This window comes from Leiobunum rupestre, chromosome 11 (assembly GCF_980474605.1).
Source record: "Leiobunum rupestre chromosome 11, qqLeiRupe1.1.hap1, whole genome shotgun sequence".
NCBI lineage: Eukaryota > Metazoa > Arthropoda > Arachnida > Opiliones > Sclerosomatidae > Leiobunum > Leiobunum rupestre.
The window spans coordinates 18,791,043-18,808,688 of NC_143394.1; the positions used below are offsets into that span (position 1 = coordinate 18,791,043).

The window sequence follows — 17,646 nt, forward strand, 5'->3', positions numbered from 1 at the left end:
AGTTTAAAATTGAGTTGCTGGTTCGAAGGTGCCTCAACCATGATGAAACACATCTCCCAGATTTGAACGATCACATGTTTGATCAAGAGGTTGGTTTGAACTATACCATTTAAATTTCCCCGTCCCTAAAGTAATGAACTTTTACACGGAATTAAGACTCAGTAAAATAGCGAAGAATATTAATGAGAAGGTGAAAAGTGAATGCATTAGGAAAATACTAAATTGATATTGTCATATTGTTCAAATGTCAAAAGTTATTTTCATTCTAACGTTTGGAGTTATGCTAGAATAATACAATATTTACTTTTTATTATAATCAGAATATTAAACGTTATTTTGAGTTTCTTCCCAGTAATTTAAACATCTAAATACAAATTACCAATTACCACTAAACCCGTGCAAAAAAAGTAAATAGGCAGACAATATTTGCAAAAAAAAATATTTTTTTTGGAAAGGATAGAAGGTGCCACCACCGAATGATAAGGATTACAATCAGTGAAGAATTTGTCCCGTGGAACCCATTGAATTGGGAATAATACTGCTAGAATTACAATTACGATTTTGGTTGTCATGGTTACGCGGGACCTGTTCTGATAAGACTGTACGAAGTTCATCTTTATAATTAGGTGGTAGCGCCATCTATATTTTGTAAAGTTATATGGCTAAAAATAAATAATTATTAGCTAACTCACTGTAACTCGAGTTAAAAAGGATCGTGTTGACAGAATAAAATTATTTTTAAACAACTTCAAAGGTTTGTTTGTTACGAGAAATTATACATTTCAATTTCGCATCAGATTCACGAAAAAATTCAATTGCAATATAGTTGCCACCACTAGAGACAGATGCCGCCACGGTAGAACGATAAAGTTGATAAAGTCTCCTTATGGAACGAAATTGGTCCCGCGCCAGCCAGATTTAATTGTACATCTATTTATTCCCAACTCAATGATGGAACCCTGATTTCTGAAGGGGTCGCCCTCACAACGCCGAATTCTCCTTTCTCCGAATTCCCATATCACCGAATTCTCTTTTCTCCGAATTGATATAATTCCGAATTGCTTTTACTCCGAAAGTTCATATCTCCGAAGTCCCATTTCTCCGAAATGTATTTAGTGACCTCACATCTCCGAATTCTCGTTTCTCCGAATTCCCATTTCTCCGAATTCCCATATCACCGAATTCCCCTTTCTCCGAATTCCCATATCACCGAATTCCCATATCACCGAATTCCCTTTTCACCGAATTGACATATTCTTGCTTTTACTCCGAAAGCTCATATCACCGAAGTCCCATTTCTCCGAAATGTATTTAGTTACACTATGCAGAGTTAAACCTCCTACGTGTCACGCCCGCTTGTGGCTAAAGCAAGATTATTGAAATTAAATAATCTTGACTGAAGTTTTCCCCCAGTTAGTTATTTCTGAACAGCCTCTATCTAAATTTAAAGTACACTTTTTTCGAATAAATATGCCTTCTAAGAATTTTCCCAAATATGCTTCGCAATATCATTTGTCAAATCACAGTTCTTTCTACAAATTTTATGTTCTTTAATTCTATCGGTAATTGAACGTTTGGTTTCTCCGATGTATACATTAGAACACGAGCAGGGAATTTCATAAATTACACCTCGTAAATTTTCTTCGGAAATTTTTGGTTTTAATTTTGAAAGTTGTTTTCCTAATGTGATAGTGGTTTTCGAAACTAGATTAATACCAAATGGTTTTAAAATACGTTTTAATTTTTCCGTCGTGTTCTTCATGTATGGGAGAACCAATGTTTTTAATTTTTCAGAATCAACTGGTTTTAAATTTTGAACTATATTTTGGTTCAGAATAGAAGTCACCAAACTTTTAGGATAGTCCGAGCTTGTTCATTGATTAGTTATAATTTGTTTATCTAAAATGGGATTATCAGATATTTTCTCAATGTGGCTTTTTAGACCCTTTATCACTGATGTTTTCACCTGGTGAGGATGATTGGAATTGAAATTTAGAAACGTTTTTGGATGAGTTGGTTTTTGGTACATCGTGAAACATAAGCCATTTTGTTTTTTCTCAATATTAATATCTAAAAACGATAATCAACCAGAGTTTTCTAATTCTAAAGTAAATTTAATTTTCTAATTAATATTATTAATAGATTGGTGAAAAGCGTCGAAATTTTGTCTATTGCCTGACCACACAAAGAAAATATCGTCCATAAAACGTCTTCCAAATTCTCAACAAATAAATTGGCAATGATCGGGGTTGATTATCGGGGTGATTATTAGATTGAGTTGATATGGGACACAGGGCCGTGCAGACAAGGGGAAAGTGGGGGGGGGGGCAAAATCCGCATTGTCCCGTTGAAAAGGGCCCATGAGGGACTGTTAGGGGGCCCGCAAGCTGAAGGTGCCCACGGGAAAAGTTCAAGGGGGGGGGGGGAGTGCAAATCGAAGCCCCACGAAAGCTCGGCACGGCCCTGATGTGACAAGATTTAATCTTAAATTACAAATAATCATTAATTATAATTTTCAAGTATAGGTAATTTATCAGTTGAACTCGGGTGATGTTATTTCACCAGTACATATTTACATAAGTTTATAATATTTTACATAAGTCTGTCACTTCCTTTTACATGCAAAACTTTTACTGAGAGCTAGATACGAGAGACTTTATAATGGACTTCGGTGACGTTTTGCGTCTGCTCCTTATCGTGTCTAGCCGGGCGATTTTCGTACCATGATGACGTCACTCTGTGATTAGCTCTTACGAGACGTTAGTAAAATATTTTCCAAAGTGATATACTTATTGAATAATATTATAGACGTATGATATTTATAATACCTGAGTTTCAAATATATAACTAGATATAGCCATAGGTGCCATAACTACAATAAGTAGGACACTTTCTATTGCTTTAATTCTAATTTCCTTACAGAACCTTTTTGCGACAAAGATACTCTCTTGAAGTTACCGTCCTTGGTGAATAATTTTCTTTAAGAATATAATAAAAAAAAACGGAGAGCCCGTTCTGGAGTCGTGAGGAACTTTGCCTTTGTTTTGAAGCCCGCGTGCCAAAAAACATATTTCATTTGGGCTCGTGCCGCCGAATTTTATTTTTTATTTTATCAATTAAGTGTAATATTCCGCCGATCTATCGGAAACCAGATAGTTTGGCTTAGGCGGAAGTCTCGCGTGTTTTAGACACTAGGGGGCTCTGTGCTGATAAAACATCTGGATTGCGCAATAGCTATGAAGATCAGTTCCGTTGTAAATCTCGTTAATTGTCATACTTACTGTTATTATGTTACTTATGATATGGCCTATTGAATCTTTCCATTTTTTCCGTTAATTATAGTCCTTTTTTCAACATTTATTTGAAATCAACACGCTTTCTCCTATTCACTTCCGCAAGAGAGCTTTACAACGAAAACAAACTTCACCATTGAGTTGAGAATAATAATTAGCATTTCCGTACCCAAAAAACTACTATTCGAAGTTATGGGATTTCGAAGTTATGGGAATGCGATGTTATGGGAATTCGAAGTTATGGGAATTCAAAGTTATGGGAATTCAAAGTTATGGGAATTCGAAGTTATGGGAATTCAAAGTTAAGGGAATTCGAAGTTATGGGAATTCGAAGTTATGGGAATTCAAAGTTATGGGAATTCGAAGTTATGGGAATGCGAAGTTATGGGAATTTTGTATTCGGGGTTTTGGTTCGAAGATATGAGAATTCTACGTAATGGGAATTCGGAGTTATGGGAATTCGGAGAAATGGGAATTTCGGCGATATGGGAATTTATGGGAATTTTGTATTCGGAGTTGTGATTTTCGTAATTATGAGTCGTTCCCTTCTGAAGCCGTAATAGGCGTTTAAATAAAAGATCATCCATCGCCGATTATACAGTTTGTGCTGCTGCAACTGGACTTATAACGGGTTTGTCTATGGTTTATCTTTATACTGCCAAAGCTGAGAATTTTCTATGCATGGATCTGGCAGCATTTTTCAACAGGGGGGCAATGGGAAAGACAGTCAGAGAGGGGTTTATTTAACCGCCTATTGTATCAGTTCTCTAGTTAGATATTCCCAACTCAATAGAGTAATGAGGCAGTCCCTAGATTTGTCACATGACTAAAAAGGCCAATCAGCAACGTCCTCTACTTCATTTACGTGACCTCTGACCTTATTCTTGAAACTACACCACGGGCAAAAACGCATTACAGTATGTTTAGGAGTTAGGAATCAAGCACCATTTTTTACGTAATTATTTGAAAATTTATGATAACTCGACATCATATTTGCCTAAGCAAAATGTTACGAGCAAAAATTGGGCCCTCAATCTTAAATGCTGATTTATCGGAATTATCCGCTGAATGTCAACGTATGTTAGACAGTGGCGCTGACTATCTTCATTTAGATGTGATGGATGGTCATTTTGTTCCAAATTTAACTTTTGGTCATCCAGTGGTCAAGTGCCTAAGGAAAAATATTCCAAAAGCCTTCTTTGACTTGCATATGATGGTCGCAAATCCCGAACAAGTAAGTTTTCAGAAATTTGGCTTGAAATGCATTTATTTCATGACAATTCCAGTGGATTACACCCATGGCAGATGCTGGTGCAAGCCAATATACTTTTCACATTGAAGCTACAGAAAATCCTGGAGAAACAATACGAAAAATTAGAGAAGCTAATATGAAGGTGTCTTCAAATTGCTAATGGGAACTCTTTAATAAATTAACTATTTGTTTAAATATGGTAGGTTGGTATTGGAATTAAGCCTGGTACGCCTGTAGAAGAGGTAGAAAAGTACATTGAAGATGTTGACATGGTCTTAATAATGACTGTGGAACCTGGATTTGGTGGCCAATCTTTTATGGAAAACATGATGACAAAGGTATTATCCTTAAAACTTTCCCTTTTTGATAACCATTAAGAGAGATCGTTGTTAAACTTGTTATGGTTTTTATTTTTAGGTGAAATATTTAAGGGAAAAGTACTTAGAATTAGATATAGAGGTTGATGGTGGTGTTGGTATAAGTACTATAGAGAAATGTGCCGAGGTAAAGATTAATTTTAAATATCACTCTAGAGATTAATATGATTAATTAATTTTTGTTTATTAGGCTGGTGCCAATATGATTGTTTCTGGAACAGCGGTTACTCAAAGTAAAACACCTAAAGATGTGATAGCGCAAATGAAAGACATTGTTACTAGAAATTGCAATAAAATTTGAAATTATGTTTCTGTAAATTTTGTATTTGTTAAAGCCATTAAATTAAATTTTATATTTCTTAATCCAAAATTTTATTAAAAAACATCACATTATTTCCACCATGAAATTTTAAACTGTTTTTGTGCAAAACATATTTGGCAAAGAGCCCCATTTAAAAATATTTATTAATTAAAATCCCGTAATTAGGTTACAATTTCAGTCTGTAAAAGTGTAAATATCAAGAAGACCATATAAATCCAAATCCAATACGTAACTAGAATGCAGCTGCCGCCTATTGCGGGGCCTGTAGGCCGTTAAGCAGAGATAGTGAGTTCAGTTCAGTTCTTTTCCAGGAATCATTCGCTTAATCCCTGGGCACGAATAGGCGGGGAGGGGTGGACGGAAAGCGGCTCGCCGTTAAGAGCTGCAGCTGCCACGGCCTTGAAATTTATCTCCGAATACGGGTCCATTGAGTTGGGAATATTAATCTAGAGGTCCAATCGAAACGTCGGATTTCAGTATTTCGCGAAACAAGTTTTTAAAAATAAGAATACCGTCGTCTAGCCTTGGAAATAAGGATTTTTTTAAAACTGGTCCTTATGACCAGTGACCCCCTAGCATATGAATTATTAAACTGGTCCTTATGACCAGTTACCCCCTAGCTCATGAATTATTAAACTGGTCTTATATAAAATGTTCCAATGTCATTTATAAGCCTAAAAAAACCTATACTAAATGTTTAGAAGTTAGATTATGTTGGTAACATTAACTTTACACGTATTCAAAATAGTTAACTTTATTTTATGAGTACCACATGAATAGTACAATATAGTACTATCTCACCTAAGACTACTACCATAGCCTAGAAGACCCTCGTAATTTACCGTATAGAGTGTTGTCGTCTGAAACCCTGCGACGTCACCGTTGTAATTTGCCTATTGATAAAAAACGGTAACTGTCATGGCGGCCACTATTAACACTACAGCTGTGACGTTACAAGTTTTCAAAATCGTATAAGACGACAACACTCTATTATCTCTCTTTCTCTAGGCCCCGTAACTCCAGAGTCCCCGGTCCGTTACCGCGTAGCCAGGTAGCCTAGCGTACTCGGGGGAAAGTGAGACTAGAGGATTGAGGCATTTAATTTAGAGTCCATGATTGAGGGTTTGAGGCCAGAGGGGGGTTAGACAGTTCAACTCGTTCGAGGGATGTGAGCGAATGGACTCTACATAAAACCTCGACGTGTGGCCGCGGCGGTAGTAAGCGGAGTCGCTGTACATAGAAATTGATATAAACCTTGGATTAATAGGTCATCTCCCATTATTTGGAATTATTAAACTGGTCACCTTCTGTTTTTTGTTATTATTTCGAATTAATAAACTGGACACGGTGACCAGTGAGCCCCCAAATTTTGAATAAATAACATAGAATATAGTTTTCGATTGGCAAATTGCTGTTATTTTTTCGTCTGGCACAGCCAACTTCGAACGCGTGGACCACGTTTTAGACCCGCGTTCGAAGTTGGTCTTGAGGCTGGCTCAAGGTTTATAGAGAAATTTGTAGGGGCAATGCCAAGAAGGATTAACGCTTACCAGGAATTCATACATCGAACTTGGAATGGTTATCCGGCCGTATTTCCTATGGTAAGATCTCGGGGACCGTTTTCAGTGACGTGTATGAGAAAAAAAAATCGCCCCCTCGCACGCGTCTCCCCTCTTTAGGAGTTTTTACCCCGCGCAACCTCCCGTTTTTACAACTGTATTTTTTTGTTGTTCGACTCCCCGGCCATTTCGAAATTTAGGGTTTGAAACCCCACCATTCAGCTCGCTCTCCCGACCAGCCTTGGAAATAACGGTGGTCAGGTGGTCAAAGACCAATTAATTAATTGCTCAGACCAGTTTATTTATTCAAAATTCGGGGGTCACTGGTCACCGTGTCCAGTTTATTAATTCGAAATAATAACATAAAAACAGAAGGTGACCAGTTTAATAATTCCAAATAATGGGAGATGATCCACCTATTAATCCAAGGTTTATATTAATTTCTATGCATAGCGACTCCGCTTACTACCGCCGCGGCCGCACGTCGAGGTTTTATGTAGAGTCCATTCGCTCGCATCCCTCGAACGAGTCGAACTGTCTAACCCCCCTCTGGCCTCAAACCCTCAATCATGAACACTAAATTAAATGCCTCAATCCTCTAGTCTCACTTTCCCCCGAGTACGGTAGGCTACCTGGCTACGCGGTAACGGACCGGGGACTCTGGAGTTACGGGGCCTAGAGAAAGAGAGATAATAGAGTGTTGTCATCTTATACGATTTTGAAAACTTGTAACGTCACAGCTGTAGTGTTAATAGTGGCCGCCATGACAGTTACTGTTTTTTTATCAATAGGCAAATTACAACGGTGACGTCGCAGGGTTTCAGACGACAACACTATATACGGTAAATTACGAGGGTCTTCCAGGTTATGGTAGTAGTCTTAGGTGAGATAGTACTATATTGTACTATTCATGTGGTACTCATAAAAGAAAGTTAACTATTTTGAAAACGTGTAAAGTTAATGTTACCAACATAATCTAACTTCTAAACATGTAGTATAGGTTTTTTTAGGCTTATAAATGACATTGGAACATTTTATATAAGACCAGTTTAATAATTCATAAGCTAGGGGGTCACTGGTCATAAGGACCAGTTTAATAATTCATATGCTAGGGGGTCACTGGTCATAAGGACCAGTTTAAAAAAATCCTTATTTCCAAGGCTGCTCCCGACCTCTCCATATGGAAGAATTAAGTCCGGCATTGCTATAGCGCTGTCAAATCATCAAATTGGCAGCAGTTACAATGCCCTTGAGAACCGCGAAGTCCGAATGACGAGGTGACCGTCGCTATCAATAGAGCGATAGCGAAGGGAAAAGTAAAAATATGTTTGAACCTTTTTCGACACAGGGAGATGAAATTATCTGAAACTAGGATTTAATACCATTGAAAATCGTATGAGAAAACACGTATGCTCTGACGTCAAAATGATGGAAAAAAAAGGTCCCCTAGTCTCTAGATAGAGACGGAAATCGGGCGAGATAACCATTCCAAGTTCGATATATGAATTCCTGCGCTTACATACGACTAAATTCTCTCTGATACGACGTAATAATAAAAAAAAAGTCGGCCATCTTCGAACTTGAGCGTGATTGTGTTTGTGTGAAATATTTATTAATGTTTTTTATTTTTACCTGAATGACATTAATTAGAATAAACTATATTGATAAAGTCGAGCTATTTGTGCGATTTTCGTACTTACACTTCTTGAAAACAATGGGTTTTTTAACAAGGCATTTATTAAGTAAATACGATTTTGATTCAAGAAAAACAATAATGACCAAATATTAGGCTTAAATGTATACCGAGAATCAAAGGCCCCAATCCTCAGGCTCGTTGAGAGAAATTGTGAAATTAGAATGCATATAAAAGAAATGTTTGTTTTTATAGATTCACCTTTCGATTGCGATTAAAAATCGTTCCGAATGTGAATAGTGCAACAAATCAGTTTTGAGATTGCTGGATCACTAAGAGTGTCCTGAAGCTTTCTGCTTCGGGTTCATATTATTATATTATACATAAAAATAAAACTGGTGACAATGGGATATTTAAGAAAAGACATGTGGAACTCTTTACTAAATTTATCTATTTGTAAGAACATGAGATATGATTATAATTTTTAGCTTTAACACTGATTCAAACTTCTTGATTAAGGCTTTACCCTTATCATATGTACAAATGGAATGCGATGTCACTTTTACAACGACACACTTTGCAATGCTAACAGTGATGGCAATGGCTGTAATGGCAATGGATCAATTGAATGCAAACCCAGTGAAAGTATGAAAGATAATGTATGTTACATACTGTTTCAGAAAAGTACAAATGGATATAGTATTAAGCTGAAAGGTAAATTTGCTTTGTATAAGCATAGACCAATTAAAGATTCTCCAGGATAGTAATCCCATACTAATATAGCCGTCTCCTCAACCTAACCCTCCACTTTGGGTGGGTGAATGGGATGAATCTGAATTGGGTACAATATCCTGTTTGTTTTTTCCGGTGGGTATTCGTCGTTCTAAAAATTATCTAAAAAGTCGGTGACGTAAGTTGTACCCAAAGTTAGATAATTATATCCTTTTCGTAATTTTTTCAAAAGGTAGAGCTTGTAGTTGAGAAGACGCGTTTGGAAAAGGATAGTTGTACTGGATAATCTTTTATTTGTCTATGGTATAAGTGTTATTTTTAATTATTTTATATAAAATATCCTATTGTATTTTAGGATGTTGGGTGGGTGGTAGCCCAAATTGTAGTGCAAAAACACGATGTGAAACTACCAAAAAAGAAGGAAAGGTTTCTTTGTTATTCTGTTGTTGCAGAGGAGAAATGTGCAATTATGCAACAGAGCCATCACCACTAACATTGCCACCTCCAACACACTGTAAATTAACATTTATAAACTTCTAAATTTCATGTGTACCTAACTTCATTTGGTATCTATAGACACAACACCCACAGATTCTCCAATAACGAAAAGTCCCGAAACGAGCACACTGAATACATTGATTTACACGATGGTACCAATCGCTGCTGTTATTTGCCTTGCTGTAACCATATGCTTCATATACCGACGTCAGAGGATAGGTCACTTCAACGAACTTCCCACTTCCGACCCATCACCTCTACCTCCACCAACTCCTACAATGGGACTTCGTCCCATTCAACTGTTGGAAGTTAAAGCTCATGGGAGATTTGGTGCGGTTTGGAAAGCACAAATGCTAGATGAATTCGTAGCTGTTAAGGTTTTCCCTCCACAAGTGCGTTCTTATTGAAAAAATTTCTTAGCACAATAAAATCAGTAGGGAGATAGTGGGAATGGTTAAAATTTCAAGATTTAAATGTGAATACTATAGCTTTTAACACTAATCTTCTAAATTAATTAGTTTGAAAGATATTTCTCATTAAAAAGAATATTTAAAAAATAATAATAACACTTCCTACATTTTCTCCCTAATTGTTTTATGGTCAGGGCTAACTTTGGTGTGTGTTTTCTATTAAATTTCAACATTAATTTAGGACAAAATTTCTTGGGCTGTTGAGCAAGAAATTTACCGTCTAGCTCAAATGAAACATCCAAATGTACTATATTATATTGGTGCCGAGAAACGTGGGGAAAACATACAAGCTGAATATTGGTTGATTTCGGTTTATCACGAGAAGGGTTCGCTCTGCGACTACCTGAAAGCGAACTTAATTACTTGGACGGAAGTATTGCTAATTGCTGATTCAATCGCTAAAGGCCTCATGCACTTACACGAAGAACTCCCTCCGAATAAAGCAGAGCCCTACAAACCTGCCATTGCCCATAGGGATTTTAAAAGCAAAAACGTTCTTATCAAGCACGACATGACTGCTTGTATTGCAGACTTTGGTCTTGCACTTGTATTTCACCAAGGCCATTCACCCGGTGATACACATGGACAGGTTCGTCCTTTAAATTTATTTCTTTATAATTAATAATGATGGTAACATTTTGGACAGGTTGGCACTCGTCGTTACATGGCTCCTGAAGTATTAGAAGGAGCAATCAACTTCAACCGCGATTCCTTCCTTAGGATAGATATGTATGCTTGCGGCCTAGTCTTGTGGGAATTGCTATCAAGGTGCTCACTACAAGAAGGTCCCGTTGAGGAGTATATGCTCCCTTTCGAGGAAGAGATAGGACAGCATCCAACATTGGAAGATATGCAAGAATTAGTAGTGCACAAAAAAGCCAGACCAAAATTCAAAGATCAGTGGCGGAAACACACTGTAAGGGCAAATATTTAATTAAATGTTTTTGCTCTTGATTATAATTGTTTTTCTTTTGTTTTAAGCAGGGCTTAGGTCCACTATGTGACACCATCGAAGAATGTTGGGATCACGATGCTGATGCTCGCTTATCAGCCAGTTGTGTTCAAGAGCGCATTGCTATCTTGTACAAAACTCCTATCCCTACCTCTACCAGTACAACCACACTTATTACAGGTGAGTGTTTAAATTACCTTAAATACAGTTAAAAGACAATATTTAATATTGGGGCTAATATAGCTAGTTTATCTTGTGGTAGATATTGTTAAATCAGTAGAGCTCTTGTTAGGAAAGACAAAGACTTTCTACCAACTTATTTTTAAATGTTTATTCCGAAGCAGAACAATTGCTTTTGTGGATAAAATGTAGCTAGTCCTAGGAAATCTTATGAGGAAAGTTTTGTATCGTCAAAACTCTACCTAGCAGATGAACTAGAATAAAGTGAGGAGTTTGACCTTATGTTTTCGCATCTGCTTACATTTTACACAGCTGGAGATTAACTAGTGTACGAGTTTAACGGTAGATGGTGTACTCAGCCTCCACATTTAAATAACAAGAGGGGCAATTAATGACGAAAATTGTTTTAAAGCGAAGAAAACTGGCAGCATTGTTAGCAACAAACTAGTGAAAAATTTATGTGGGATCTGGATGTAAGAAATTAGGATCTACGCTACCGGGGGAAGGAAGAGAGCATTCCTCCCAATCCCCCTCACTCTTACCACCTATACTACCTCTCGCCATCTACAAAGTATGCATTGGGGGATTTGTGCATAAGTTTCAGTTTTTCACACCCCGTGGATTCATGTAACCAATTTGGCCAGTCATTAGCCTAACGTGAAAATCCCATTCCTCTCAAACTTAGGGGGGCCTTGATAGTCTTATGATGATGTGCATTTCTCTCCCAAAAATGTTTTAAACTTTCGGTTGTGCCTGCATAAAAATATTTTATATTCTACTCGATCCCCAAAATATGTTATTTGGCTGCCCCCAGGTTTATAGAGTACAAAATTTTACACGGAAGAAATTAAATAAATAAAATGAGTAAAACTTATCACAAAATGACCCACAAAAGTATGGAGGATAAGTTATATTTCTGCGGTTTTCAAAGTATTTGTTTTTTTCATTTTGAAAGGGGTTTGGTGTTGAAATTTTCCACCTTGCGTAATCTGTAATTGCTATGAAAGTGAAAATCAAATTGTGCTCATGATGCTGAATTTATGCTGAATATTAGCACAATCAATGTAGTTGTCAAACCAGAATACATAGGTGAAAACTATTCTAATGGCTCAAGCTCCCAAAAGTGACAATTGAAATTGGCCTAAAACTATCATTTAGATATTCTTCAATTACTTCAGTTTATTAAATAACCATTCATTTCAGATACCAAATCGTCTACAACTACCTCAAATCAAATTCCAACACTGATCGTTAAGACACCATTGCAACCGGTATTTCAAGCAAAGGAATCTAGCATTTAAAACGGTTCAATAGTGGCGCTTGACAAGTAGAAGCATTAGAGAGAGGGACGGAGAGTTTACCATTGAAAAGACCGTGCGTGAGGTAGAAACGTTTATTTTTTAGTTACTATTTATTAGCTCTCTGTCTCTCCACTTTTTACTTCTATGTTACAACTGTCTTACAAACTACTTACCAAAACAAATATACATCGAGTGAATTACAAACTCAAACCTCGCTAACCGAGTTATAATTCAGTACTGTTAAATATCAAACTTTGTTTACAACAAAACGCTCTAAGTAGAGTTTTTTTTAACTCTCGAACACTTTGTTGCTGCTATAAAGAACTATGAAAGGTACTGCGAAAAGTTAATGTATAATCGGGCTACGAATCATTGGACCACAAACTTAAAAATGAAAACCTTCCTTTTTTTTGTTAGAATTTAGGCCTAATTTTTTAGATATTTGGTTGTTTTATGGATATCAAAAATTATTTTAATTTTTTTTGGTTTTCCTGCCATTATAAATAATGTTCCTTATGATTTTTTTCTCAATCACATTGATAAATTACTGATTGGAAAGCAAGGTTATCCAGAAAAACACTTAAAAATATTGGAAATAATGTACAGATCACGTGCCTTTTAAATCAGTACAAGGACTACGTAAATAATCCTGATCTGAAATATCCTTTAAATAGTGGAAGTGTGTCTTAAAATGCCGATAACAACTTTGCTACTTCTTGTTTTTAACTTTTATTTGACCATTTAAATTTTTATTATAAGTAATGTGAAATGGTCTAGAATGGTTTTATTAAAAAAAGATAAATCTGCATCATTTAAAGACTTCAAGAGTCTGTAAAAAATGTATCTTGTAAATTTCAAATTTCACAAACAATTTGTTGATTGTGAAGCCTCATCGGCCATAAGTTCTTAATTTTTGAACTTAAATTTATAATAATAATTTCGGATTGATTTTGGCTTTTCCTATGTATGCTCTATGTAGATCAAATATCAAAGGGTTGGACATTGTCATTTTGATTCTCAAGCAGATTTTAAAAATTTAACTCTGATTTCAAGATTTTAAAATTCAATTTTAAAACCTGTTTCCAAAATTCCTTTTTTTAGCCTTATTTAGAAATTTTGTATAGACTTTATTTTAAAAACTTCTATGAGCTATTTTGTGGGAAGTGAAATGTAAAGAAATGAACCAATATCCAACCTCTTGTTTAATATTACTTTTTATCCCTCCCTGGATTTTCTTTAAATTTTATTAGTAAAATCAAGTTTAAACCAATAATGTTTACATTTAAAGAAAATTGAGGGGTTGATTCTTCAGTAACATTTTCTTTCATGAAATATATAAAAACCAGACCTAGTCTTTTTTAGGTCAATCTATTTTGCTCAATTGTTTATTTAGAAAAAATTTGGAATTTATTCAAGGTTTTTAACTTTCTGTTTCTCTAAGCTAGCCAAATGGGAGTTTTTGACTGTAAATAGTGAAAAATCCTAGTTAACTCTTTCCGTTGGTTTTTCTGTGTTTTAAAAAACAGAGAAGAAAAACGCTTCAAAATACGGGTAGATTATAACGCTGGTTGTTTTATACAAAATTCTTTATTCATTTAAGTAACATTTTCCTAGTTACGTTTATCCATGTATTCTCCGAGATTATAGTTACACAATGATTTTTTATATAATTGAAATACCTCAAACTTCTCTCTCAAGTACCAACCTTTCCGCAAAACCTCTCGAAACTCCAGGAGTATAATAAAAAAATAAGTCATTTAAGATTTTCGAAACTCCACCAATCTATTTTAAGGTGTTATTATTGTAACAAACGTGCCAAAGGAGAAATGGCTATACCCCCGGATTCATATATGCGTTGTATATCTTGACTTCTGTCACAGCATATAACGAACTCATTCCAGTTTTTTTTAACTTCTTGGTTTTTGTAATTTTTTTTAGTTTCTTTTAGAAGGCTTTTTAATTCGGACAAATTTAATTGACTTAAATTATGGTGGAAAATTTATATTATCTCGTTCTTATAAATCATGGATTGTTGTTATTGTTAATTTCATTGCCACTTTTATTATGGTTGGAAATGATTTATTTATGAGAAAAATTGTAGCTGCAAAGGCTAGATTTGCTTCGAAAGTCAGTTAAATTTAATTTTTATTATATATAAATAGACTTAGTTGGAAATTTAATCCCATAATTGATCACAAATGAGTATATTTTGTTGGGTTCTATTTCATATGTAACGCTATTTAAATTTTGAATTAAGCTCAACACTAAAAATGGAATGCTTGTATTTTCTTGCATTGACTGTAGCTTTTGATAGTGGTTATTCATTTGAATCATGGTTTAAATTTGGGCTTTTATAATTTTTGTAAATACCATGGAAGATTTTCTTTAAATTCGCAAGGAATATTTGGGTTAAATTGATATGTATTGTTTAGAAATGTAAATATTTACAATGTGTGTAATCATGTTTTTAAATCCAATATATTAGAATCACCACTTTTTTTAAAAAGACTCAGTTTTCTCTGTATATAATTGTCATAGTAGATTAATGTTCTTTTATTAACAATAAGTCCATATTGATTGCGCATAAATTAACCAATATAACTCATAATATCACTTCACATGTAGGTCTGTAGAGAAACTTAACCCCAGTGCATACATTACTGTTCCAAGTTTGAAATGTTATAGAATTGACAGTGTCATTTGATTTATATACATATATGAATATACAGTTGTAAAATACTGAAAAGCCTATTTCCTGAGACTTCATCAGTCACGTTGGCTTTATTAGACATATATTAAAGAACTTTTGAATAGCACACGTAGCTAACGGAACCTGAAACATATATTTACGATGGTTCTTCTGACGTTACGCTTCCAAAATTTCACCTAAAATGTTCAATTTCGCAAATACTCTGGCTTATTATATAGTTAAATGTTTATAAATTTTGTAACTATTGGTGGCTCGGTAGTCTTGTCTACTGAAATTAAAACGCCCGCATGGAATTTGATTATAACTGTAACAAAATCACCATCACTCAAAATTTAATAATTTCTTTGAAAAATATTTAGCCAAATCTACCAAACTTGCTTAAGGATTGGAGTTTTGGCATTAGTTAAAGGTAAATTTTGGAAGGTTGCGATTTAGGGATTTTAGAAAAATTTTGTTTGGCGGTGATTGAGGTGAGAAAATAAGGTTGGTGTTAACAGCCGTGGGATTTGTTAACATTCTTAGCAGCTAATTTCTGATTCATTTATGAAAATTCACATTTTAATTGTCATAAGGAATATGGATAATGGACACAATTTGTGTTTCAGATTTACAGAGTTTGTCAGTCATTTAATTTTAAAGGCTGAGTACGATTGTTTGTACATTGAAGGATTTGAAACTGTTTATATAAAAAACTTGCCACACACTAAAGTAAAAGCAAACAATTTATATTGTTAAAAAAATATTCAATAGTACCTGTCTGCACTTAAAAGATCCAGGGGTTTCGAACAGTCACCATTTAAAAAAGAACACCCTGTGACGTACATTATAAGTGCCTCTTTTACTAACCAGAAAAAAAAGTTAAATAAGAAGTAAGGCTCTAGAAAACTCCATCAACTGTAAATTTATTTTAATGAAATCTTTCTTTAGAATGTAAACATGCTTTTTTAGACCACTTCACAGATTACAAAAAAAGTGTTCAGAAAAATATACATTTATTTTTAATACTCTGTATTTAAAAGTCAGTTCCTCGGATTTTTTAACAAAAGATATAAAAAAAAACTAAACAAAACCAGAAACGTAGCTAATCAAACACCAAATAAAAACACCAAACAAATTTCATTAACTAAAACACCATCAGAGTTCGTTAGATATAAATTGCATTCATCTAAATATTCACTTTGTACATTAAAAAATGCTTTCTCGTTATCAGCCTTTACGATAGTGTATACAAAAATTCACCCCTATGATAGTCAAAATAGATGTTTATCCAAAACAAAAACCAAAAACTTGTAAAGCTACCACCAATGGAACATTTAAGTTGAAAACCCCTATCATGATAAAATATTGATTAGAGAAATATTTGGTTAACAAACAGATGTATTTTGATGTTGATAAGCGTGGTCATGTACCAGTTGTCGCTTTAACATATAGAAATTGCTAGTCATAGTGCATAAAGCTTAGCAAAAAGTGTGTTCAAATTTCGTAATAAGGGATTGTAGGTACATGAAATAGTTTTCCTTACTGAAAATCTGATAAAAATGCGCTATTAGCTATCAAATCTGTATTCTAAATTGCGATTGGAGATTATTTTAATCAACAAGCAGCAATTTGTGTTTAAAAATGCATATTTATTTATTAAAAGATATGACCCATGTACAAATTGGCTTTCGTGAGAGCTACAAATAAAAGAGACCAAATAAGTTTTAATTTAAACCGGACAACTGTAATCAATATTTCAGTTAAAAAATAGTACCCCATATTTTCCAAACCATGGTGTCGTTTTCCAAAGGTGTTTTGTAAATTCACTTAAATGTTCCTCAGATAAAAGAAGATTGTGCCATAATCAATTAATCATCTTTCAAAGTAGACTAGATACTTTTTAAGTGAGATACCAAATTAATATTTTAAAAGAAATAACAAAATCTGTCCCAACTGTTATTTTTACGAGTTTTGTCAAACGGATTAAAACCCCCTTCTAAATTTCCCGGTATATTAAAAAAATCCGGTTTTCAAAGTATGTATGAGAATTGTTATTTTTGACCCTGTAAAATAAAAGTTGTCTTAAAATCTTATTTTTGTCATCTTTCATGAATTACACAGACTGAAATTTGCATTTCAATTTTTTTAAATAGCTTCAATGTTTACAGTTAATTTAAATTTATGGAAAACTCAATAAATTTCAAATTCCAAAGGAACAGGTTGTTTCAAAGGTTTATTAGAATATAAGGTCAATTCAGAAATTAACTTTAAATCAATTTCACTCAAATTCCATGCCATAAAAAGTATATAGTATTCTATGGAGAGAAGTATTTATACCTCAAGCTTACCATGCCCTGTACAAACAATTTAACCAGATTTAACTCATTC

General features: G+C 34.5%; 2 protein-coding genes across 2 annotated transcripts; both read left to right on the forward strand.

Annotated features, from left to right (window-relative positions):
• The first annotated feature begins 4,110 nt into the window (after positions 1-4,110).
• Rpe (ribulose-phosphate 3-epimerase) lies at positions 4,111-5,285 on the forward strand. Its single transcript, XM_090163654.1, has 5 exons — positions 4,111-4,527; positions 4,580-4,687; positions 4,749-4,883; positions 4,963-5,049; positions 5,113-5,285. The coding sequence occupies exons 1-5, from the start codon at positions 4,267-4,269 to the stop codon at positions 5,221-5,223; spliced, it is 702 nt and encodes a 233-aa protein (XP_090019780.1). The 5' UTR covers positions 4,111-4,266; the 3' UTR covers positions 5,224-5,285.
• A 3,110-nt stretch (positions 5,286-8,395) lies between these two features.
• Positions 8,396-17,316, forward strand: put (activin A receptor type 2 punt). Its single transcript, XM_090163640.1, has 8 exons — positions 8,396-8,892; positions 8,956-9,150; positions 9,524-9,682; positions 9,745-10,058; positions 10,318-10,725; positions 10,783-11,052; positions 11,121-11,268; positions 12,472-17,316. The coding sequence occupies exons 1-8, from the start codon at positions 8,841-8,843 to the stop codon at positions 12,567-12,569; spliced, it is 1,644 nt and encodes a 547-aa protein (XP_090019766.1). The 5' UTR covers positions 8,396-8,840; the 3' UTR covers positions 12,570-17,316.
• Positions 17,317-17,646: the final 330 nt, after the last annotated feature.